The sequence below is a fragment of the Puma concolor genome, chromosome B1 (genome assembly GCF_028749965.1).
Source record: "Puma concolor isolate L17-30 chromosome B1, mPumCon1.1.hap2, whole genome shotgun sequence".
Taxonomy (NCBI): Eukaryota; Metazoa; Chordata; class Mammalia; order Carnivora; family Felidae; genus Puma; species Puma concolor.
Window position 1 is genome coordinate 16,599,069 of NC_141670.1, and position 24,818 is coordinate 16,623,886.

Genomic DNA, 24,818 nt, shown 5'->3' on the forward strand with positions numbered 1-24,818 from the left:
TGTGCTCTGTGCAGACACGTGGTCACCTCAAACAAACGAATGTGATGGTTTAGCAAACCATGAAGATAGTTCGTTTGATCTTTCTGCGCAGGAACAAATTAAAAAGAGTTCTTTCTGGGGGCACCTGGGTGGCTCAGTCAGTTAAACATCCAGTGATTGGTTTCGGCTCAGGTCATGATCTCACGGTTCCTGAGTTCGAGCCCCACATAGGGCTCTGTCAACACGGAGCCTGCTTGGGATTCTCTCGCCCTCACTCTCTACCCCTTCCCCCCATGCCCTCTCTTTCTCTCTCTCTCTCAAAATAAATAACTAAACATTAAAAAATGAGAAAAAGAGTTCTTCCTGATATTATTAAGATACTAGAATTGGATCGGTTGCTAGTGAAATTTGGGTCAGTCATGAGGCCTAGAGAAGGCTGATCAGGGGAACAGCCCTGCACAAAAATGTCTCCTCAAAAAGGCTCTGTAGGGAGAAGTACCTTCATTACGTTAGGACCGTTCCTGGATTCCAAGATAAAAGTAAATGTTGAAACACCCATTTTTTTTTTTAATTTGAATAATAAGGCAGCAGGACAAACAATATTTTGAAGTGTATGAAAGTGCTTTTCCTTTTGATGTTTCCACGTGTAGAGCTCCTGGCTGTTCAGCCTGAGGCGCCCCTTGGAGGAGACGTGGAACCTGCCATGCTAAGCCTGGAGGGAAAGTCTCTCTGAGAAGCTGTGCATCCCCCAGGGGACCTCTTCTGGAAGGACACGGAGCGGTAGGTAACAGCGCCTCAGGGTGACCTCAGAGAGTCTTTTGTAGCACATGGGGGAAACACAAAAACGTCCAAGGAAATCGATAACGTATTTTAGTTTTGGAAATACACAGCCTTTCAAAAGCACTGTTGACGACAACGGCCAGGGTACCTTTCTCAGCGACAGCTCCACGTTTGTGTCAGCATTGAAATTATATTTGGCTACAGCTTCTCCGATTTCTCCAGGCTGGGCTGGGGGAGGCGGTCTTGCAGGCTGTGCCTTCTCAGGAGGCATGAGTTTCTATGAGGGAAAAAAAGTTATCTATTCTTGATCTGTGGCGACTTTGGAAACAGCAGCCATGGGAGAGGGAAGGGGTAGGACTTACCTCCACGTAGGAGATGGGAAAAATGCCCACTCTCCCGTGGTGCTCTCCCTCATACCAATTTTGATCAATTTTCCTGAGGATGTAGACAGTATCTCCTTTCTTAAATGACAGCTCCCTGGAAGAGACGCGTTTCAGGGTTGGGTTCCCCCCCTCCGCCCCCGATGTGTAGCCATTACTCTTAAGATCAACACTCTCACTTGATCCGTATTTGGCTGAGAAACGTACTTTCAGTATGGAATAATCTGTCAAGCCCAGTTACATCAGGATGTTCGTTGCAAACCCTTAGAATTCACTTATAACTTTAAAAGTGATTTCAAAAAACGAACAAATAGAAACCTCGTGTTTGATACAAGGCACAGGCAAACTGACATGAAATTGAAAGGCAAGGATGGACCATTGCTGTGTAATCATTAGTTTGCTGTGGAGGAGTTGTTAGGCTTGGCTTAATGATAGATTCGCTCTGCACTGATCTTGTTAGTTCTGAAGCTAGTGAGATAGTCAGAACCTTAACTTCTCTTTCTTACTGGCCCCTTTGGATGTGCTAAAGCTTACAATAAAGAGAATAAGTAGCTTTAGCACCGAAGTGCCATCATCAGAAAAATTTTTATTTATAGGTCTTGGAAGCTGGTTGTCGGGCATTTATTTAACTGGCATATCTTGATAAGGAATCTATTTTGTGTAAAGAAAAAGATTTTATTCTTCAATGGAGCGCAGACATAAACATGTTTTAAATGTAAAGACATGCACGGGTTGCTTGCCGCCTTCTTTCCAGCTTTTGTTTTTAAAAAGTCAAAGTTGACGGGGCGCCTAGGTGGCGCAGTCGGTTAAGCGTCCGACTTCAGCCAGGTCACGATCTCGCAGTCTGTGAGTTCGAGCCCCGCGTCAGGCTCTGGGCTGATGGCTCAGAGCCTGGAGCCTTTTTCCGATTCTGTGTCTCCCTCTCTCTCTGCCCCTCCCCCGTTCATGCTCTGTCTCTCTCTGTCCCAAAAAAATAAATAAACGTTGAAAAAAAAAATTTAAAAAGTAAAAGTATTTTCAGGACACCATCTATGCTTTTCCATTTTGGTTATTTCTAAGAAGAAACCTATATGCCTGCTTATTTCCTAAGTAGGTAGATGTGGGTATGTAGTTTTAAGCTATAAAAACATTACTTATTTTAGCTAATTCATGCCTACCTTCTCATCCTCACTGCATCTATTTTTGACGGCTTCATTATCCAGGTAACTGTCTGTTTGCTGTTTTGCCCTCGTAATTACGTTTTGTCGGAGGACACCTATTTCACATCTTTTCCCAAGAGCCCTACTTTCCTACTCATCTGCCTCCCCATTCTGGAATCTTCTGCAATGTTTAGTTCAGAATCTTGAGTTGGATCGTTTATATGTGCAGAGTGGGTCATGAAGAGAGCTGGATATCAGATGTAGCGTATTTCTCATTGATTAAAAGAATTAATTGAAAAACTGTTACATATTAGGGGCGCCTGGGTGGCTCAGTCAGTTAAGCGTCCGGCTCTTGATTTCAGTTCAGGTCATGATCCCAGGGTCGTGGGATCCAGCTCCGAGTTGGGCTCCATTCTGAGCACAGAGCCTGTTTAAGATTCTCTCCTCTCTCTCTGCACTGCCCACCCCAAACCCCCTCCCACTTGTGTGCACTCTCTCTCTCAAATAAAAAAATAAAAAACTGTTGCTAATTAAAGAATTATTGCACAGTTCGAAGTGTTAAAATCTTCACACTGAAAGTGTGTTAAATTTTCAGTAACCCTAAAGACAGAGGAGATTCAAGGAGTCTTACATTCAAATACAGCACTCCCTTCTTTTATGCAAATGCCTGATGTAGAAAACAAAAAACAAAATATTTAATGTTTGCAATCCAATAGCTTTCTGAGTACCAGGTGTGTTTTGTTTCTGGAAATGAGACTAGGAAGCTTAGCTTTTTTAAAAAAACAAGTCAATTAGAGAAAACTTTTTCTTTCAAATATGAAAAGAAATCTTTTCTATTTTTAAAGGCTTGTATTTAAACGTTTTAAGCCTTCTACATAAAGGACAGAAATCTCACTTAACAGTTTTCAAAACTGTGTCCCTCTCATCTCAGACCCAGAATTTCTGAGTCCCATTAATAGTAAGCTTGCTTTCTCCCTCCCAAACCCTTTTAGAATGGTGGCCGCTGACAACCTCTGGAAATGACGTTTTACGTCTTTTTCCTATTTAACAATTGAGACATTATGTCTGGTGAGTTACTGAGCTGTATCGTTAGCTGTGTTATTAAAAAATTAGGGGCGCCTGGGTGGCGCAGTCGGTTAAGCGTCCGACTTCAGCCAGGTCACGATCTCGCGGTCCGGGAGTTCGAGCCCCGTGTCGGGCTCTGGGCTGATGGCTCAGAGCCTGGAGCCTGTTTCCGATTCTGTGTCTCCCTCTCTCTCTGCCCCTCCCCTGTTCATGCTCTGTCTCTCTCTGTCCCAAAAATAAATAAACGTTGAAAAAACAAAAAAATTAAAAAAAAAAAATTAAACTTTCTGCATCAGGTAAAGACAGGTAGCTTTTAAGACAGATGTTTATTTAAAGCAGATACGTCTGTCTCTTGTTTATAAGATGTTAGGCACAAAAAAGCACCCACATCTAGCTATTAATTAAAAGCACGTAAAAATGTGGCTGGGCCTTTGTTAACAGTCAGTGCTTCTGGGTGTGTGAGCCTTTTAAAGCCGTGTGAGTCGTCCAGAACCTCGATTTTTGTGTCAAATAGGTTAACTACACTGGGGAGTGCTCTTGACATCTCCTGAAAACAGAACGAGAGGAATATGATTGAACGGCAGTCATATACATGGATTTATGGTATGTGGGAAACATTTTTTGTTTTTGTTTTTTACTAACATTATGGGATGACTTGCATGGGTGATTACTGAATCGACTTCCCTGAAGGCTTACACAATTAGATCCTGTTGGCTTAGGAAGATTTGGTGAAAGGTGGGTGGGGTGCAGATAACCCTGCAGGAGGGCTGTGCCATTTGCAAGCCTGGAACCCTTGCTGACTCGGAGCTTTCACCAGGAGGACATGGCCTTGGAGGATGGCATCAGGCTTGGCAACTGGAGCAAACGAAATCCAGCGACACGATCAACACCCCAACACTCGCCTCTGCACTACACCTCACCTTCCTCTCACGGCTTGTTTTTTATTGAACCTTCTCAAAAAGCGGTGGGCTCTGGGTGGATACCTTTCCCGTGTCATACGCCCTGTCATTCCTCAGGGGTTCATACATTTAAAAAAGCTTTTGATGGCTTGTCACAAAGAAGAAATGACATTTACATGTTCTGTACCGTTCGCTTATAAAATCGGCATGCATCAGACACATTGTCGCACCATATCCACAGAGCAGTAATAAGGGCGAGAAGGGGGTAGACACGAAGCAGGTGTTACTTATCTCATCAAAAAAGGAAAAAAGATGTAAGCTTTCGTCAGGATTTTTTTAAATACCCGATTTAAGCCACGTTTGACATCTTAAATTCTGTTTTTTAATTTTTAAAAATGTTTGTTTGTTTATTTAGTTATTTTGAGACAGACAGAGAGAGAGAGAGAGAGAGAGAGGGGCACAGAGCCTGATGCAGGGCTCGAACTCACGACTGTGGCATCATGACCTGAATCGAAACCAAGAGTCAGACACTTAACTGACTAAGCCACCCAGGTGCCCCAACATCTTAATTTCTAAATAGCATTTTCCTATTTAGTTCATTCTCCATCTCAGCAGCATTATGAAAATCTGAGTGATTTTATCTTTTTACATGTCTCATGTCAGAGACAGTTTCTAGAACTATTAATATAATATGCATTTTAATGAATAAAGTATTTTGTTATGTATTATATATATATTATATATGTTCCGTCTAAACAACAAAGGATAATTTAATGCCAATGTACAATGATTTCAATATCTTCAATTCTAATGGAGACCAAAGTTTCTTAAATAAGGTCTGTACACATGGGCCATGACACTTCTGGGAGACTGCCTCCCTCCCTAGCCTTTCTTAACCACATGCCCATCTGATGAACAAGTTCCTAAGGACAAAGGTTAAAAAAAAATACTGCAGGGGCGCCTGGGTGGCGCAGTCGGTTAAGCGTCCGACTTCAGCCAGGTCACGATCTCATGGTCCGTGAGTTCGAGCCCCGCGTCAGGCTCTGGGCTGATGGCTCAGAGCCTGGAGCCTGTTTCCGATTCTGTGTCTCCCTCTCTCTCTGCCCCTCCCCCGTTCATGCTCTGTCTCTCTCTGTCCCAAAAATAAATAAACGTTGAAAAAAAAAAATTAAAAAAAAAAAAAAAATACTGCAACAAAGGAGTATGAAAACACTAACATCAAAAGAGTGCAGGAGGAAGGGTACCTGGGTGGCTCAGTCTGTTAAGTGTACAAATCTTGATTTCAGCTCAGGTCATGATCTCCTGTGGGGTCCAGCCCTACTTTGGGCTCTGCACTGAGTGTGGGGACTGCTTGGGATTTTCTCTCTCTCTCTCTCTCTGTCTCTCTATCTCTCTCTCTTTCTCTTCTCCCCCCCCCCCCACCTCTCTCTCAAAAAATAAAGAAAGAAAAAGAAAAAGAAAAAAAGGACCACGGGAGACAATTTTGCTCAGGATCTCCAAGTTTTGAGTGTTAAGACATGGAGATATTACTCGAAGAATCTTTGTATACAGTTCTACCCTTCAATCCCACAAACTATCCTGGATATAGTTGGATAAATAAGTGTTATCAAATTCTCCCAGTGAGTGTTAATTATTCCCCAACACTGTATTTTTATGTTATTCTTGACACAAAACTTCTAGAAAACAAGATTCTTTTTTTTAAAAAATTTTTTTAACGTTTATTTATTTCTGAGACAGAGAGAGACAGAGCATGAGTGGGGGAGGGGCAGAGAGAGAGGGGGACACAGAATCTGAAGCAGGCTCCAGGCTCTGAGCCGTCAGCACAGAGCCCGACGTGGGGCTTGAACTCACAGACTGCGAGATCATGACCTGAGCCGAAGTCGGAGGCTTAACCGACTGAGCCACCCAGGTGCCCCGAAAACAAGATTCTTAATTCCGTTTTATTTGCCCTGTCCTTTTGAACTCATGGTACACTAGCATGTTCAGTGTCACTTAAAACCCAATGTTTCTCAAGAAAATCACAAATGAAAATAGAATTAGCCCTATCCCAATCAATTGTGAAGGAACCATTAGTTACAGCTGATTGCTGAATTCGCTGAATTGGGACTTAGACCATATTGTAATACACCCCATTAGAATATTTACCTCTTAAAGTATTACCAAAGTATTTAAAGCCAACCTAAGCCACATAATGAATATTTATCTTACTTACTTAGACGTCTGAGCTTTAAAATCGTAAACAGCTTTTGCAGGCAATTTCTGAAAGGGAAAGTAAACAGTTAGAGCTAACTTAAAATTTGGATTTTTTTTTTTTTACAAGAAGCAATTTCATGTGAATTAAAGGGAAATGGAATCACGAGGAGTGAGTAAACATATATAATGTAAACCCTCTATGCAATTCATGAGTCAACCAATTAGTTCTTCACTTAGGTATTTAAGCTATAACAGGAGTGTAATAGATGGCTTGCTCACCGTAATTACTGAATATCATATTTCCTCTTAGAAACTAAGGTAGATGGGGGCACCTGGGTGGCTCAGTCGGTTAAGCAGCTGACTTCAGCTCAGGTCATGATCTTACAGCTCGTGAGTTTGAGCCCCCCATCGGGCTCTGTGCTGACAGCTCGGAACCTGGAGCCTGCTTTGGATTCTGTGACTCCGTCTCTCTCTTCCCCTACCTGGCTTGTGCTCTGTCTCTGTCTCTGTCTCTGTCTCTGTCTCTCTCTCTCTCAAAAATAAATAAACATTAAAAAAATTAAAAAAAAAGAAACTAAGGTAGATGAACACTGCAGTACAATTCCAGAGGGATCTGTCCCAGGTATAATTCTGGCTTTTCCAGGGTCAGTTGCCCTGTGTCTTATGTGTTAACACAACTCCTTTGGAATCATAATAAAAAGACTGGAAAAAGTCACGAAGGAAGCCATTATCCCTTTTACTAACACTTATTAACATAGTAGCAAAGAAATATTAGCCCAATTCTCATTGGGAAGCGAGTGTGTGGCCCAAAGTATAGGCTTGGTCATCTTGCATTCCCTGGAGGGTTCAGGAATTCTTTATTGACACGGTAAATCAGCCGTTCATCTTCTAGTCGTGATAAGATGTGACACACACTCACCTTCAATCACCCTGCACACCCTAGCTAGCTGATGCAGCTCTGCCTTTTCTACTTCTCAGTTATCTCCTCACCCCACTCTCTTTCCTTGGGATTCCATGAACGTTAGGCAACCTGGGACATTCCTGACTTCTTTGGGGGTCCCACGGGTACTGGGCTGCAGGAGACACCTGTAGGGATTCTCCTGGAGCGGCTGCCAGTCCCAGGCCAGCTTCAGTTGCTGTCAAACCTTCACGGCTCCAAGATGGCGTGAACCTGAGCTCCAGCCCTGGCTCGGGACCATGCACAAAGCTAGCTGGTACCTGGTTCCTAGGAGCAGTGATTTTCCAAGTGATTTTCCAACAAAAGCAGGCCAGGCAAAAATTAGGTCGAATTTGTATTGATTTGCGACACAGATGACCTAGAGCTCCCCTCTACATCAGGGGCGAAATTTGTACTGGGAAATCTCCTTCCTCTATGGGGCAGCCCAGCTCAACACTCTCGCAGAGCACGGTTGTTAATTCACGGGTGTCAGGTCAAGACTCGGCGGGGCCTCGCTGCCGGAACCGGACCGCGGTTGGGGGACATCTACAGCTAGGGTCGGGGTGCGTGCTGCCTTGAGTCCTTTGCTCAACCTCCAGGGAAGGTGTTTCTAGTTTCTCTCTCGTCATTTTTATGTTCTTGATCTGGGCTCTTTACTGGTTTTGGAAAAAACTCTGGCTGGCAAGTGCTTTATCAAATACGTTGCAGAAAAAAAGACTCCAGTGCTATTGAACAAACTACCTCTTTTTCTGGAGTTCCTCTTCTTTCCCTCGGTGCACTTCTCCCCAGGTCAGTCATAGTGGATGAGTAACTTCTAGGGGACTCATGGTCTGTGGGAAAGGACAGGGTCAGAGTGAGTGTTCACATAATTAAAAGCCGACCATTTTTAGCCATGGTCCCTGGTGGCAACTGTTTTCTCCTTCGGATTTAGAGACATAGCACAATGGAAGACGTGGGTATAAGATTCATAGGTAAACGATAAAGTTGTGATGGAAGACACAAAACCAGAGCATCGCAAAAGGGAAAAATATCTGAGGTTGCAGAAGTGTTCTAATCCCAAATGTAACTGTTACATTGCTGATGTAATTATGCTGCAGCACCTGGTATATACAATTCATACTCGCGGGGTGATGGCGGGGGGGATTTCTCACCTCAGAGATTTAATACTTTCTATTCCTTTTGCCTCCAATTTGTAATTATTTTTCAGGGCAGGGGGAGCCTGGGTGGCTCAGTCGGGTGAGCGTCCAACTCTTGATCTCAGCTCAGGTCATGATCTCACGGTTTGTGAGTTTGAGACCCAAGTTGGGCTCTGGACTGACAGCATGGAGACTGTTTGGGATTCTCTCTCTCTCTCTCTCTCTCTCTCTCTCTCTCTGCCTCTTCACCACTCATGCGTACACACACTCTCTCTCTTACTGAAAATCGATAAACTTATAATGACGTTTATAGGGCCTATAGAAGATGGAGAATTTGAACATAGCAACAATTAACAAAAACTAAGACATCTCATGGAACAATTTAAGAATGTAGTAATGAAAAAGAAAAATAAAGCATGATGGTGGCAGAACTATGGTTGTGTCCATTCCCCATGCCCCATCCCTACACACTCTGTCCCCCTATCCCCCCACCCCATTGTTACACAGTTGTTGAGTTTTAAGATGTCATCCTAAGGCTTAAAAGGCCTTTATCTTTTGCCTTCCCTTTTGTTCAACTGCCTTATCAGAAAGTATATATTTATTCCAAGAAGCAAAGGGATAAAAATTCTCTAAACAGGAAGTATCCTATTGATTGCTACGCTGCTTATGAAATACTGAATTGTTTTTGTTCATCTGAAAGCACAGTATAAATAATTACATTCCCAAATTATGATTATAAGTATCTCTTAATGGTTTCTTATACTTTACACATTTGTATGTGGAAATGTAGCTAGAGTCTAAGAATATCTCAGTAGTCTCTGTTATAGAATTTTACCAGTATAACTGGGTCAAAATTAGTAAATTCTTTCTCTTATCCCTTTAACAGATTTAGTTATATTGATTAGCAAGAAGCATTAAAAATAAAATAAATCCAGTCACAAAGGAATTAAAAATGCTAACTCATAAAAAGAAAACATTGCTTAAAGATCGTGACTACTTTGACTATAAGACAGAATTGTCTATTTAACAGCAGGTGGACACCAGTTACATGACATAGAAGGACAAATGTCTAACTGTCGGTTGTGAATTCCAAAGTCTTTAGATTTAGTAAGGTAACATGGCCACAAATATCTCAGGTTAAACTTACTCAGTTATTTTCAAGCATGAGAGAGATTCTGTGCCATATATTTTCTGTTTCTAAAATGGAAATACTTTTATGAAAGCTTTCATGCTGATCATTAAGTTGTGAATCATAATCCATGGCATATAAACTATTTTTCAATTGGGCTAAACAAAATTGGAAAGTGGGCATGTTATCAAAAGACAAATACCCTTCAAATGCCTTTCAAAGCCCTCTCAGATCAAGTTTCAGTAAGGTACTCTATCCGTACATAACATTTAGAGGTGATTATTATCGTTGATACACTTACTTGAATAGCTGGAATTATCCAATATTGAAAAACTGGAAAAGGTAGCGGACTTATTATAAACTTAAATTGTGACGTCTCAATCAGTGAAAATGTCAAATTGTAGGCACTGTTTTAAAAAATTCTAACTTGTTGTTTTGGAAGCGTGTTGTATGGTATAAATGAAAGCAAAGATAAATACTAATAAAGCAAATTTGTGCAGTGGCCGCTAACAATTGAGTCACCTATATAGTACATTAATATGAAATTTGCATTGTCTTTTTTTTTAACCTATAGAGATTATATTCTATACTACAAATACTGAATTATTAGGAGTTTGCATCTCTTTTCTCTTACCTACTCCCTAACTGACTTTGGTCAAATCTCTTGTCTCCCCTGGGTCTCACTGCTTATAATGATACCTATCACCTAGGTTGGTGCCAGTGCTAATTAGATAGTGTGTGTAGAGCGCTTTGCAATGCCCAGTGCATAGCAGACTGTTGACAATCCAAATTCCAGCAGGGAATGTTCTTTCCAGCTTCTGAAAACTTACATAGTGAACAGATGTCTGTTAAGAATTAAAAAAAGAGAGAGAGAGAGAGAATTGTATACAACTTGTATAAAAAAATATCAGAACCCCTAACAAACCTCAGAAAAAGTCCTCTGCCTTTGAACTGTTATTTGTCCGCATGTTGCCACTCCAAGGTGATAATCCATCTATGAAAATGGAGTTGAGGGTCACTTTTAACCTAAATGGCCTAATTCAAATGTCGATATAAGATTGTTTCAGCGGAAACAGAAAATAAGGTAATGGAAAGGAAAAGAAAATGAATACACCGAATGATGGAAATGAGACTTCTGTCTATACAGCTTAAAGATGTATTCCCAAAAATTTTATCCCATGTGCCCTTTAAAGGTTGTTCAGGGGCGCCTGGGTGGCGCAGTCGGTTGAGCGTCCGACTTCAGCCAGGTCACGATCTCGCGGTCCGTGAGTTCGAGCCCCGCGTCAGGCTCTGGGCTGATGGCTCAGAGCCTGGAGCCTGTTTCCGATTCTGTGTCTCCCTCTCTCTCTGGCCCTCCCCCGTTCATGCTCTGTCTCTCTCTGTCCCAAAAATAAATAAATGTTGAAAAAAAAATTTTTAAAGGTTGTTCAACAAGTCCTATTCTCTTTTCATTGTCCATCAATTACTATACTGACTAGTTCAGTTTTTCTTCCTGGGTGTTTGGATGTAGTATCTCGATGTTGAATGTAAGGAAATTATTTATTGAGTGAGTGACTATAAAGTTAATATTAATAACCAAGTAAAAGCTGTTTGTTAGATTATTGGTTTTGATTCATTTTACGACAAAACAAGAGTCATCAGTCTCTTAAGGATACTGATACTCAATCGCGGTTTCCCTGATGGGATCCTTTTAAATTGATAAAATAAGTTTAACTGGTTGTTTCGACATATGTTGTTTCAACCCTAGCATGAAGCTACAAGATGGTTTTCCCTTTCGATTTTGAATGAATAAATTTTTGTGAACTGGTGATCACTTTAAGCCACACGTCAAGTCCGATTATCACATGGGCAAATGAGACTATTCAGGAAGACATGTTTGCACAACAAGCATTTGCTTCAAAAACACATAACGATGCTGAGTGGTCTCACAGCTTAGGAATGATGAGATGTAGGAATGGAAAATGAAAGAGCTGGATGGTGGGTGTCTGAACCACAGGGACAGAGAAAGAAAAGCTCATCCACCTTGGAGACTCCGTGCACTCTCATGGTCTTGGTGGTGGTAGTTGTTGGTGGTGGTGTCCACGTCTGGGAAAGAGGCACTGTGAGGCATTCTCCCACAATCGTTCTGGTACAATGGACAATGAATAGCACCATCTTGAGGCAGTGGGTGGAAGGGCTGGTGCACGGGGCTCCTTTTTAGAGCTTTAAGTGATGAGTTCCTCTCCGGAATATCTGGCAACAGTTCACTGATAAGACGGTGCAATACACTGTTGTCTGGCAAGCTTCTGCTTCTCTCTTCAGCTTTAATTTGGTCACAGATGTCTTTAAGGGCAGAGTCCAGAGCCTCAAACACAGACGCTTTACATTTTGCCTTTTCAGCCTGTTTTTTGGGAGTCGAGTTCTTTTTCCTCCGGAAAGGCACGGGACTGACTAGAAACGCAAGTTTAGAAAGGCCGGGGTCCGTTTCCTGTCTTCTGGGCTCCTCGGCATTTTCGTGTTTAGCTCTTTCATGTTTCAGCATTGTGGTAAATCGGGTGTAGGAGGCAGGGCATCTGCCTTTGCAGGAGCTGATGAGGTGCCGGTGGTGGTGGTGGTGATGGTGGTGGTGATGGTGGCTGGATCCATAAAAGCTCTCAGAGGATGTGAAAGAAAAGTGATCAAAGTCACTCTCGCTGCAAAAGGACGACCCTTCCACGTGGATGTAATCACTGTGGTCAGACACAACTCCTTCTTGGTCACTGTCGGAAAACTCCAAATGAGTTCTCGGTTGCTCGTCACTGGTGACTTCGATGTGAATCGGCACCAGGGTTTTGGGCTCGTAGCTGCGTTGTACGTGAGAAGGGTGTCTACTCTGACTTTCTTCCTCCAGCAGAGACTCGATGGAAAACCGCCTTTTGGGACATAAACCGTTTTGTTGGGGTTCTAGGGTTATAGGAGAGAACATATCATCTCCTAAATTTGGCATGGATTTTGACTTTTGAATCAACTTCTCAAATTCAGAAATGCGAGTGGGGACCATGTCCCTGGGTACCTCCTCAGTGGAGGACTGACTCCAGCCATGGAGCAGGCCCTTGTGTTGCTGTTCGTTTTCATACTGCAGGATTCTCGACTTTACCGAGCAAATCACCTCTGAGTTCATCAAATCCTTGCGATTGATGCGGTGCATTTTCTTGTACATTTTTAGGAACCCTGGGGCGTCATGGGCTGACCTGTGTCGGAGCCTCGATCGGCCGTTACCACGGCCCTCCTGGATGTAGGGGGAAGCCCAGGCCCCAGGGCAGCTCTCCTTGGACTCCTCTTCACATAGCAGAGAGCCCATACTTTCTGACTTGGCTTTTGGGTCAGGGAAGCTGTCACAGTCACCATTTAGGAGATCATCACAACTACGGGATTTGATTTTGGGGGAGACTGTCTCTTCAGTGCTGCTCCAGACCTCTGCATTTTGCCGGGCCATTTGCCAGCCGTTCTTGAACGTGATGGCCCTCTGTGAGTCACGAGGGACATCCAAATGCTGTCTCTTGTAAGCGTTACAGTAATCTAACTCATTGGAGGGGTTGCCGTTGAGCCCTGAGTAACTGTAAAGGGAGGGACACATATCATCCCCACCTTTTAATCCAGGCCAGCGTGGTGGAAGAGAGACATGTGGAGAAGTTAAAAGGTTCACAAAGAGGAAGCATGTCAGTTAGCATCAGATAGCATAGCAAAGGGAAAGCAGTTAGCATGGTTTAGTCTAGACACGGATTGTTACACATGTAGCTTCAACTTTAGAGGAAGAAAATCCTAATTCTAAGGCAGGGTAATACTTTTTCAATGAATGTAGCTTCGCAGATATTAGAGTTAACAAAACCACATATAAAAAGTAATTAGTGTAGTTTCGATACCTATTTGTATTGTGTTCATACATCTTTCTGCAAACGAGGTATGCCCAAACCACAGAAGTACCTCGGAAGCTAAGAGCCTGACCCGGTGTAATTTAAAGGTTTACCAATTAAGGCCAAAAGTGGTAGAGGTTTAATCAACTGAATAGGGTCAGGATTTGAGTCTCATTTGATTTATAATGGTAGAGAGGTAAAGAGTAATTTATAAATTTGCATTTAGTTACTACTTCCGTAACTGTATTAAGTAACTTTTCGTGGGCGTTAGATAGAAAAAGCAACAAGACAAAGCATTTTCCAAACTTGTAAAATCAAGATGCTTTGAAATACTGCTGTTAATATTTCTCCAAGACACACGGTACAACCTCTTTAAACATACAAATTTACCTCATTGATTCCTCATTCATTGCCTCATTCTATGAGGCAGATTCTCTTAAGAATAACTGGATATAGTATAAAATTCTCATCAGAGGTTAATGCATCTTAGTTTTTTCCAAGGAGGTTGTTTTCTTTTAAAAAATAATTTGCAATTTGATAATAGCTAAAACTGACCTCAGTTTAGAATATGTTTAGAAATATTCTTTTCTTTTGCTCTGCTGTGTTAACTCATAAACGAGAGGCCAAATTAACATCCAATGGGACATTTTCATCTTAGAAGGAAACCTGATGAAGGAAAATCTCTCTCTTGATAGTTCCTGTCTTACAACCTTATCCAAACTTTGCAAAAGTAGATAAGCACATCAAGCAGATATGTAATGTTTGGGAAAGGAAGTTGAGTCAACACTCCCTAGGGTAAAAACGAATATATAAATTAATCAGAATCCTTTTAATTTTTGGGTGCTATCCAAGCATAATGAATCAATGGTATTTCATGACCTATTTACTATCTTAAAATATTCATTTGCATAAATGAGTGGAATCTGATAAATGTATGTCTGTTAATTGGATGAAAGGTATCGTAAAAGGGGCTCACTCATTCTGAACCTTCCAGGGAGTAGGCCCACTTTTACTAGGCCATGGAAGACGGCCAGTGACTCCCACCTATCCAGAGTCCAGGCATCCAAACCAGCCTGTCTTTTGCACACAAACCAGCTACCACTTAGCTTTGATTGCCACATGGCCACGCTTTTCGTGCTTATGTTTGATACGTGTGGCCGAATCTGTGCTATTTAGGGGAAACTTCTGTTAGAGTGCAAGTTCTTTACACATTTCAAATTCCTTTTGTGTTCTGTTTCAATGCCAGGCGATTGGGGAAGATTTCAGGGCCCCAAATTAGGTATGGCCTTAGGTACCTGTAGATGCTGGTTTAATCCTCAGTCTCCATCTTGGGAATATTCCTGTTACCACAGCAATAATGCACTAACCAGTCTTCCAGAGACCTGAAGGAGACTTGCCCTCTCTCAACACAGCTCACTGAACTTCCAGAGAGGAGAGAGAGGCCATATGGAGAAATGGCTTGGTGAATCTAAATTTTCCAAGTATGGCTTGAAACCAGTTGGTTCTTATTAGTGGACTGTTCTGAATCAAACACCATGTTACACGCGTAACATGGATATTCTACTGTCTATGTGAATGTTGGCCAAAGTATAGAACAGATGACGAAAGAATAAACTTCCGTAAGTCAGACAAAATTTTATCTCGAATTAAATAATTAAAAAAATCAAAGTACGTTTTAGGCAACAATGTTCTTTGTTGCTACTTCTAATTCCTACTCTATAGATGTGATTAACTTTGCTAGTTGTAGTAACTTTAGACCATTTTTTAAAAATACGCAAATATTTATAAATGTAATCTTTTAATGGCCTGACAATAAATTAGGTACTCTGAATGTGTTCAAAAAAAACCACAAATGATACATTTGGAGGAAAAAAGCATTGAATATGCTAGATGATAGAGTCCTTTAAGCCACTCACATAGCTCACCAAACTGACCTAGTCTGTGTAAAAAGAAAGCTATTGTTATGAAACTGGATTGTATTCAAGACACTGTATTTAAACGCTAACTATCTCTGCACGGTTAATCTTGCCCAGCTGTCACAGGTAGCCTAGGTTAAAACTAAGCTAGTAAATTGCTTACCCATCAATCTAATAATTGCTCACCTTTTGCTCTTGATGGGGAAGAAGGGGAGGAACTTATGAAGGACTGAGTCAGGGTGGCGCTTGACCCTGGGAGGTCCGCTCGGCCTGGGCTGGTCCTGCGTGCACCGTGATCCAGGCCCCTCGGCTGCCCCACCGCAGGCTCGCTCTTCCTCCTTTTCCTGAAGTCACTGGCCATGCTCGTGGCACTGAAAGAAGAGATCAGCTTCAGTCAGGCTGCTGTTAGAGGAGGCTAGTATGTCAACCAGAAAGACTGATGGAATGTGCTAGTGACAGTGGTATAACTCTTACCTCTGTTCCCCCGAACTGCAGTTTTCAGAATTCATTCCTTGCTATTAAACGCTATTTCTTTATCCTCTCTTTAAAAATATTCATAGACTGTATTTTATTATTTTTTTATTAATTTTTTTAATGTTTATTATTTATTTTTGAGAGGTAGAGTGCAAGCGGGGGAGGGGCAGAGAGAGACGGGGGGCGGGGGGAGACACAGAATCCGAGGCAGGCTCCAGGCTCTGAGCCATCTGCGCAGAGCCCCATGCGGGGCTTGAACCCACAGACCTCGAGATCATGACCTGAGCCAAGTTGGACGCTTAACCGACTGAGCCACCCAGGTGCCCCTGAGACTGTATTTTTTTTTAAAAGAGAAGTTTCCATTATATGGATGCACTAGTTCGTTTATCCATTCACCTACTGAAGGGCATCTTGGTTGCTTTCAAGTTTTAGTAGTATGAATGAAGCTGCTATAAACATCCATGCGCAGTTTTTTGTGCAGACATAAGTTCATGATCACATTTTAAAGTACAGATCCTCCTATTGGTGTTGTACGTTGTGACTGACAATTCAGTGGTAGGATTTGTGTCATGTATCTTTTCTCTGTAAAGAGGAGTTCCAACAACATGACTATATCCGGGGAAGCGTGCCGACATGAAAGAAAGGACTGGAAAAAAGGAAGTCACCTGATGAGACAAATTTCTCTTACCCCAAGGTTTCCCTACGGCTTTTCCTACCAATCTTAGCTTGAAAACACTTACGCTGAAATTCTAACATTTTCCCAGTGAAGTAATGAATGAATCACGATCTGACCAGCAATCAAACCGTTTAAGGGGACTTTCATCTGGTTGTATGAAATGGTGTAAACTGTCTATAATGGCAGGACATTTTTATCACGGTCTCGGTCTGAATATAGGATCACTCAGGACAAACGCTAGTGAACAAGGATACACATCACGCGGCATGCTGTCTGTCCGATCATCACACAAAATTACATCAGCAACAGCAGGAACGGCAACACCAGCTCCCACGAGGCAGCAATACACACAATTGCTTTGCTGCCGTTACTGTCTGCACAGCCCACACGCAAACCTGCGAGGTGTGCACGTTACCACTATTGCGTAAATGAGTCGATGCGACACACACTTTGCAAGCATAGAGTTGGAGCTGGGCCTCAGAATTTGTCTTTGTTCTTCTGAAGAGGATAGCCGTCTTTTCCTAGACCTGTTTTTGCCGTCACTGTCCTGTCACATGAGGGTCTGTGCACAGTCTTAATAGCAATCTTAGGTCAGATGAGAACTCTGAAACTCAAATACTTTAGGAGTGTCTATAGATGTAAAAGATATGAGAGGAATTTGAGGAGCCTTTTACTTAGTGACATTGATGTCACTGAATGGCCCCCATGAACCCAATTTACAAAGGACCCAATTTACAAAGTTTTTGACTTACGCTGAGAGAAATCTGTAGAAGGGCAAATTTATATTTCTTGTTGGTGATACAATATGGCTGAGAGTTTGTATTATTCACTCTTGCTAGTGAGCTGTGTCTGAATTTCGGTAATGCTTTCAAGTTAAGTGATATTTAAAGCCTATCAGCAGGACTTAACCTTGGTGAATTCGTGGGACAGTTAGGGGTAGTTCCAAGTTATTCTGGCTCAGTTCTAGTTTGTCTCTGCTCCTTGCTAGCTATGTAAACTTGGTAAGTAATAAAGCCTAAGTTTAGTGCGTTCAGACCTAAGGTGGGGAGAATAGTACTTGACTCACCGTGGTGTCTTAAGGATTGAATATGTTTATGTACTTAGAATGTGTGGTATATAGTAAGCCATTCTTTATTGGTAGCAACAGTGTTTTTGATTTGTGCAGTCAGAGTATAATGAACAAATATGTATAGAACATAATTTAGAAACTTTCTAATAATTTACACATTTTTTTCAAATATGCCATCGTAAGTATCATCTAATAATATTGAAAATTAGATGTTTATAGTTCCCGTTTAAAGAAAAGAAAACTGGATAGAGAGGAGATAGGGAAGGGAAGAATTTCTTGGTAGAGGAACCCAGAATTATTTCACTTAGTTTTTATAAATTTTTGAATATGCTGATATACAGTGATGCAAAAACACAATAAAACAACTTCATAAAGTATGGTGCTTAGAATAATAATGACAGATAACGTAATCTTCATTATTATTTCACTGAACAGTATTCCTATTAAAAAAGAAACCACTGGTATAGAATATTCTGGTTGCATAATGTAGTGACATTCTTACCTAGTGGGTCTTTCTAGGCTTCTGTCTATTGAGGATTGATACAAGGAGGCCTGTTAAGATAGAAAAATAGTTCCATGAAAATTTTTACCAAGGTAAAATTTCATTTGTCCGTGGACATTAAATTAGGTATCCTAAAATGAATATTATAAAAATTGAGATAAAAATACCATGTATTTTGATCATAAAATGTCTTTCAAAGAGAAATCATGTAACTCGATTTCTACTTTCTTCCTATCTACTTTCTCTTTTGATATAATGTGCTGTATTTCTCTTTGTAACTCAAATTATTCACAAACCAAACATTGCCTGGGGCAAAAAAAAAGTTGTTAATTGCTCCTTCTTGCAGGAAATAGACTGTAAGTAGGAATCTTCTACATTAAGGGATGGTTTGTTTAAAAAAAAAATTTGTAGGCATCATTCGACCCTTATACAACATAAACCTTCTTTATAAATTTTTTTGTCATGTTGCCAGGCGTTACCTTCAAAGTATAACATCTGAGCAGAACTGAGACATCTTTCCTCTGTCAACACAGACATGGCATTTTAATAATACCACCGAATTTGGTTTGAAATTAAACTAAACTATCTGGTACTTAAATCAGGTACAGACTGACATCTTTCAAATTAGTTAAGTTCAGGGTTAGTTTAAACAAATGATTAATGAACCCAAATATAACCTTTTTATAAACAGAAGTGGTCTTTTAACATTCCCATGAGAAAACCAATTCTCCGTTGTCCATGGTTGTAGGAACAAAGGAAAATAGATAATGCAAAGTGACACATAATTCCAAATACCTGTTGTGCACACCATTTTCATACCCCTTCATTCTGAACAGGACAAGGAAACAGATATTAGGCAAAATTATTAGATAGGAAGTTTTTACTCCCCATGGCCATCTCCTAGAATAATTACTGAAGTACCTAAAAGGCAAGAGAGGATCTGTTTTGAGCTCTTGAACATTTGAAATGACACTGCAGAATGAGCGAAAGTGGTTATGGTGCGACGTCTAGAATGTATATAGGAAAATGTATACATGTATATATGTGTAAGACTGTATATGTGTTCGGGCCACATTTGATCCATTATTTATCACAAACATTGGTCTGATGAAGAGCTGAAATTCTAGTTTAAAAATGGCCTTCCGTATGAAAGTTTAAAAACGTCAACCAAAAAGGCAGGATTTGACAGATTTTATTTAAGTGCCTATCACACAGAAATATTTAACCAGAGTGTTAAAAACCTGCTTAAGTGGAAACTAAACCACACTTTAAAACCTATTTCTATAACTTTATTTTCTACTTGCAAATCGGCACCAATTAACCAATTAAAATATTAGTATGTAATTTTGAGATTCTTTATGTAGATCAGTCTGACAAGCCCTCTTATGCATAATTCTAAAGGTGGTTCTGTTAATTAATATTTTCATTTAATTTCTTCTTACCGAATGCGAATGGAATCTTGCCCAGAAACAAACAAAAGCACCTTTCTGCAAGAGACTATCGCCCCTCCTTTGAGACAGAAAAGACACAGTCTAATGTTTTTAATTCCTAGAAAATATTTGGATTCCTAGGTTCTCGACAAATATAAAATTAGAAGAAAGAAATTTGGTCCACTGTCTGATAAATGTACATAATTACTTAACTTGGCAAAGTCTGAATCGTACACTGGAAAAGTGAAAAAAATAAACACTAAATAAGAGGAAAACAAAGAAGGAAATGAATAAAATATTCTGATTTAGAAACATTAACTCCACAAGTCTGCAGAAGAGCAACATCAAATAGCCTCAGAGTATTGCCATCTGTGTAGAGCACAGCATTCACGGAAATGACAAACCACAGTTGATTATCAAAAAGTGTCAATTTCAGAACATCCCTAGAGTGACCAGAGATTTTGAATTGCCAGCTTGGGATGAGCCTAAACAAAACTGTAACATGAGAGAAAACATAGTGTAAGAAGTGAACGCTCTATACTGATAAATTTATTGTGTTTTAGACTTAGGCAAAGAAATGACAATGATTCCTCCTTGTGCTGGTTTCCATAATCCGAAAGCAACTGAAACCAGTTTTATTTATAGTCAAAGGAAGACATTCGATATTAAATTACAAGGAAACAGGAGGAGGTCTAGATAGATGACCAAGGGAAAAACTTGAATGATAATTATATAAATGACACTCATTCTGAAATGGAGATTGTGTCCAGAAAAGGGGTTAGCTATTTTACCTATTATGATCTACTATTTACATATTACCATTATTTTAACATACCTAAATTAAGTTCATTTTGATAAAGTATGGACATTGAATCACTCTTTCTGCTAAGTGATCGTGTGATTTAACTTTGCTTAGAAGTCCTTAATGGTTCGTCATTAATGCCAGTTTCTCAGTTGTATTGATTAAAAAGTTTGTTATTCATGGCATATGCTAGGCACTTGATAAATGGTAGCCAGGGTGATATGTAATCAATTACAAATTTTACCAGAAATGTTTTACATAAAGATATTAAAGATAATATCTAGTACCTTAGCAGAGTGTTTGTTTACACTCTGAAAAACCATGATGTGAGAGTAATATGCTACAGAATCGTACAATACTCCTTCTCAATTCCAAAGAAATAATGGCAAATCAGTTAAATCATCAGCAAAGTGCTTTTTTTATGTGATTTTTTTTTTTTTTGGCTACTACCATAGCATGTAGAATGTATAAAATTTCTACAATTTTTAGCCCAAGTTATTGTGTAATGTTAATTATAGAACTCATTTTACAAAAATAGTTGACAAGGAATAGTATTTAGTAAATAACTTGTTTCTGGAAGATTTGAACTCCAAATACATCTCTTGGATGTGCTAAGAAGTGTGGTATAGAGGAAACCTCATGGAAGTGGAGGTTAAGAGATCTATGTTTTATTTTTAACTTGCCACCTTCTTACCTTGTGATATTGGACATATATGTTTTTAATTTTGGGGCTCTACTTTTCTTGACTTAAAAATGAGTGAGTTGGACTTGGTGATCTCTGAATTTTATTTCACTTCTCTAAGAACCAACCACCTTAAAATCATCCTAGAACTATCTGACCAAAATAGCAGAAAAAATATCTGACCAAATTGAATTCCAAAGTAAATTGTTGGGTATTTTCTTCTGAGACTGTGCCTGCAATTCCAGTTGTCACCACTGTGTGTCAGTAGTACTTCCTGAAGCATGGGTATCTTAGTAGTTTTATTTTCTAGTTGCACATTTTTTTTTTTTACCAAGTTAAGACTTATTGATGAAAGTAAGGTATTTATTAAGTGTCTTTGTATATATTTAGGACCACAGAAAATCTGTGTAAAACCAGTTTACGCACTTTGCTCCCATTCCAGCTACTTCTAAGAATTCCCACACAGAGGCTTTTATATAGCTGATGTTTAGCAAAACTGTCACTTTTGCTTATGTCAACCAGTAAGTCTTAAATATGCTTTCCAAAATAATTTCAATTTTCTTTGCAGAGAGCAGGATAAAATCCTTTGACTCTGGAATGTTTCTTCCTTTTTCATACTCTCTGTGACTATATCAAATAAAATTTGACATTGCCTGGAATTTTTTTTTTTTTTTTTTTTTGCCTAGCAGATTGTCATGAGTGATGGCAAATGCATTTCATCTCATATGCCAGTCATAATCTATTATAGTGGCAGCCTGGATTATAGCATTGAGAAGGATTAGTAATGCCTGTCAAGGGTGTTGAACTGGGAAATCGTGACATGTGTCCCAGTTGTTTGTCAGCCCCATTCTTGATTTTATCTGATGCTAAAATCCACAAATTGTATGTAGGAAAATGAAAGAATTAAAATAAATTTTAAGAATATGTGGGGCATCAACATGTAATTAAGAATCTAAACTGTCATTCTGCACCTCCAAGCACGACGATAAAATGACTCTGCCTAGTATTTTGTGCAATCTGATCAAAACAGGTGGTTGATATATGCGCTCAGAGTGCTACTTTTGATTTTTTAATGATCACACTCCAGGACTATGTTGAACAGTTCCACTGAAAGCTATGGCTGGCATGATTCTTCACCTACATTGCAGAAAGAGCCAACAACTTTGGTATAATTAATGTCCAAGCAATGATACTGTATACAACACAACGGTGCAACGGTGGGTTCTCCAAAATAGCTTAGACCCTATGGTCAACTGTTAAAACGCGGATGGTTCAGAATCACAGTAATGGCTCCTAAGAGAGAAATCTGAAAAAGAGAATAATTTGTTTTTACCTCATTGGAAACACCAGAAGAATGATCTTGAACATAGTCCAGAGGCTTTTTAGGAGGCTGGGTGTAGATGCACCACATAAGCAGAAGTGTAGAGATGGAATATGGAGGAGAATCAATGGCAGCAAGGAATGAACATGTGGAAAAGGTGACAACAGTTAGAAACTGAGTGCTGACAGCATCAGATACACATAAAGAGTGCATGAATGGAGCAAAATGGGGGTGGCCCAGGAGGAAGGGTGCAATGTTCGTAAAATATTCTCAAGCACTGGGCAAAATTACTAGTGATTTGATTAGTAAATTTATAAGTTCATTTCATCAGATCAAAATGAGCACTCCTAGTCTCTAGCCACAGAGGAATGCGAGGTGTATTAAACGAACATTAAAGTAGCAGGTGGATAGCTGGTGAGTTTCCATGTGTGGCTAAAAATGATTACAGGAAAATGCTGATAATTTATGCTCAGAACAGAAATCGGTATGGTCCCTACAAACCACGTAATCAGTAATAACAATACGCATAAAATAAAGCTAGAGAATCTTTATTCCTCTAAAATAAAATGCATTTATGTGAATACTTGGATACAAATTAGGAAAAAAACGAGAGAAAACACTTTTCCTGTTAAGTATAGAAATTCTAGGAAAAATCTTTTGGTATATATTTATTTACAGTCACTTTTGATCCAGTTCAATAAGATAAGGAATCTAACCAAGTGTCCCTTGTATTTCAATGGACTAAAGGGATGACTATAACCACCCCCCACCCCGCCCTGCCCCGGAACCAATATATGGTCACTTTATGAGTATGCAAATCAGTACATGGCATGGTAAAAGAAAGATTATGCTCTCTGATCTTCCGTAAAATTCTGTGCAGTGGAATAACTGGTAACGTAGAGAGTTTAAAATCCAGTACCACCAGTAATATAAAAAATACACTGACAAATAACAAATGCACAGCTATTGGTAGATAGAATTCCCCAAGAAAACTTAATGAAGGAAATCGTTATTGAAGGCTTAGGTTGGCTATCCCAAGCAGACTATGCAGTTCTCACAAGGTCTGCCTTTGGCGGGCTTGGGGACAAGATGTTTCACTAGCAAAACTAGAAATCAAGGTCCACAGGGGTTATTTATTTTTCTCTTTCCCTATATTCCTGTGAGTAAATGAGTATTCTATAGTGGGAATATACTGATAATATATTATGGTGGGAATTGCCCAGAGTTTTTCTGTTTGTTTGGTAGGCCCGGGTTTAACTTCTGACTCGACCACTTACTGTCTTGTGCAAATTACTTAACCTCTCTGGTCTCCGCTTTCTTCTTATTAGAGGGGCATCCAGAGGACTCACTGACATAGTGAGTTCAGATCCCAGCGCTCTCCAGGTGCTTGGTCATTCCTCAGCAAATGGGAGCTTTAATAATAGTAATTACTGTTATAAATGCCACAGTACTTCCTGTGATTGAACGAGACCAAAAGGGACTGTAAACAAATATGAATCTTCAATAAATCTGCAACAGTTGTCTAACTATTCCAGGACAAGACCTGTCTCAGCATTTTGAATTTGTTTGGATAGAAAGTAAGCCTAAGGCATGGTGTGGGGTAAAGAGAAGCTGCATAGGAGGTGTCTGGGCATGTTTAACCCTTCGGTACAGAAGTGAATGTGGGCTCAGCCGTACCGAATTTGCATATGCAGCACAGGTTCGGCTCTTGTTCTGTGAATGGCACCTATCTCTTCCGATAATAGTATGTTTTATCAGTCAAACAACATTCCCCTAATTTTCTTACATTAATAGTCTGGCCTCACTTACCGGGCGTCCAAACTCCAGTTCTGAAAAGAATTTATACCAGGGCTCATTTTCTAAATCTATGTCATCTGGATTTATGCGATCATTCTGGAGCAGATGTGAAGGAAAAGGGAAGGAAAAGGCACACTGAGCTGAGTGAGGGAAACGCCGTGTGGTATGAAAAACACGCACGCGCATTCGCACGCAAGCAGGCACCGACTCATCCAACGAATCTCAGCAGGACGAACAAAGGAAGTAAAGTAAAATGAGTAAAATCAGGATATGAAGATGAGCTTCGATGGCATCACCTAGGCCCCTAGTCACTTTCTCTGTCCACCTCTGTCCTCTCTTTTGAGTTTTCTCCTTAGCTGGAGGCATAAACCATGAAAAACGCTGTGAGCGAAATGCGCACAGGGAGCACACCTCAAAGAGGCTAACTTTAGCCTATTAAAGTTAAAATAGACTCGACTAAGCCACCGAGGAGCTCATCCGGGTGAGTCACGCCACCGCCCCTGCCCTCACTGATCCCAGCGTGTAAGCCTGCAGTCGGCAGACAGTTTGCTTGGGTGCAGATACAGGGAGAGCTTGGTGGGGAGGGGAGGGCAAAGGTGGGGAGCGGGGTGAGAGGGGGAGGAGTGAGAGGTGCCGGGAG

At 40.4% G+C, this 24,818-nt stretch overlaps 2 protein-coding genes across 40 annotated transcripts in view; one reads left to right on the top strand and one right to left on the bottom strand.

The window, feature by feature from the left end:
* Nucleotides 1-24,818, top strand: part of CFAP96 (cilia and flagella associated protein 96) — a 521,342-nt gene that overhangs the window by 184,275 nt on the left and 312,249 nt on the right. For all 3 annotated transcript variants that reach the window (XR_015249965.1, XR_015249967.1, XR_015249966.1), the window contains exon 11: nt 630-759. The gene's annotated coding sequence lies outside the window, so the exon portion shown is untranslated. The remainder of the gene's footprint in view (nt 1-629; nt 760-24,818) is intronic.
* The window catches only part of SORBS2 (sorbin and SH3 domain containing 2), a 353,761-nt gene that overhangs the window by 25,774 nt on the left and 303,169 nt on the right, over nt 1-24,818 (bottom strand). For 17 of the 37 annotated variants that reach the window (XM_086703237.1, XM_086703238.1, XM_086703219.1 and 14 more), the window contains 9 exons: nt 24,191-24,274; nt 22,394-22,450; nt 18,147-18,196; nt 15,612-15,796; nt 11,660-13,243; nt 8,114-8,202; nt 6,455-6,501; nt 1,122-1,236; nt 908-1,036 (listed from right to left, as the gene is read on the bottom strand). In XM_086703237.1, the coding sequence (XP_086559363.1) occupies nt 908-1,036; nt 1,122-1,236; nt 6,455-6,501; nt 8,114-8,202; nt 11,660-13,243; nt 15,612-15,796; nt 18,147-18,196; nt 22,394-22,450; nt 24,191-24,274 (2,340 nt within the window). The remainder of the gene's footprint in view (nt 1-907; nt 1,037-1,121; nt 1,237-6,454; nt 6,502-8,113; nt 8,203-11,659; nt 13,244-15,611; nt 15,797-18,146; nt 18,197-22,393; nt 22,451-24,190; nt 24,275-24,818) is intronic. The other 20 variants (XM_086703221.1, XM_086703220.1, XM_025932860.2 and 17 more) reach the window with 5 other exon arrangements.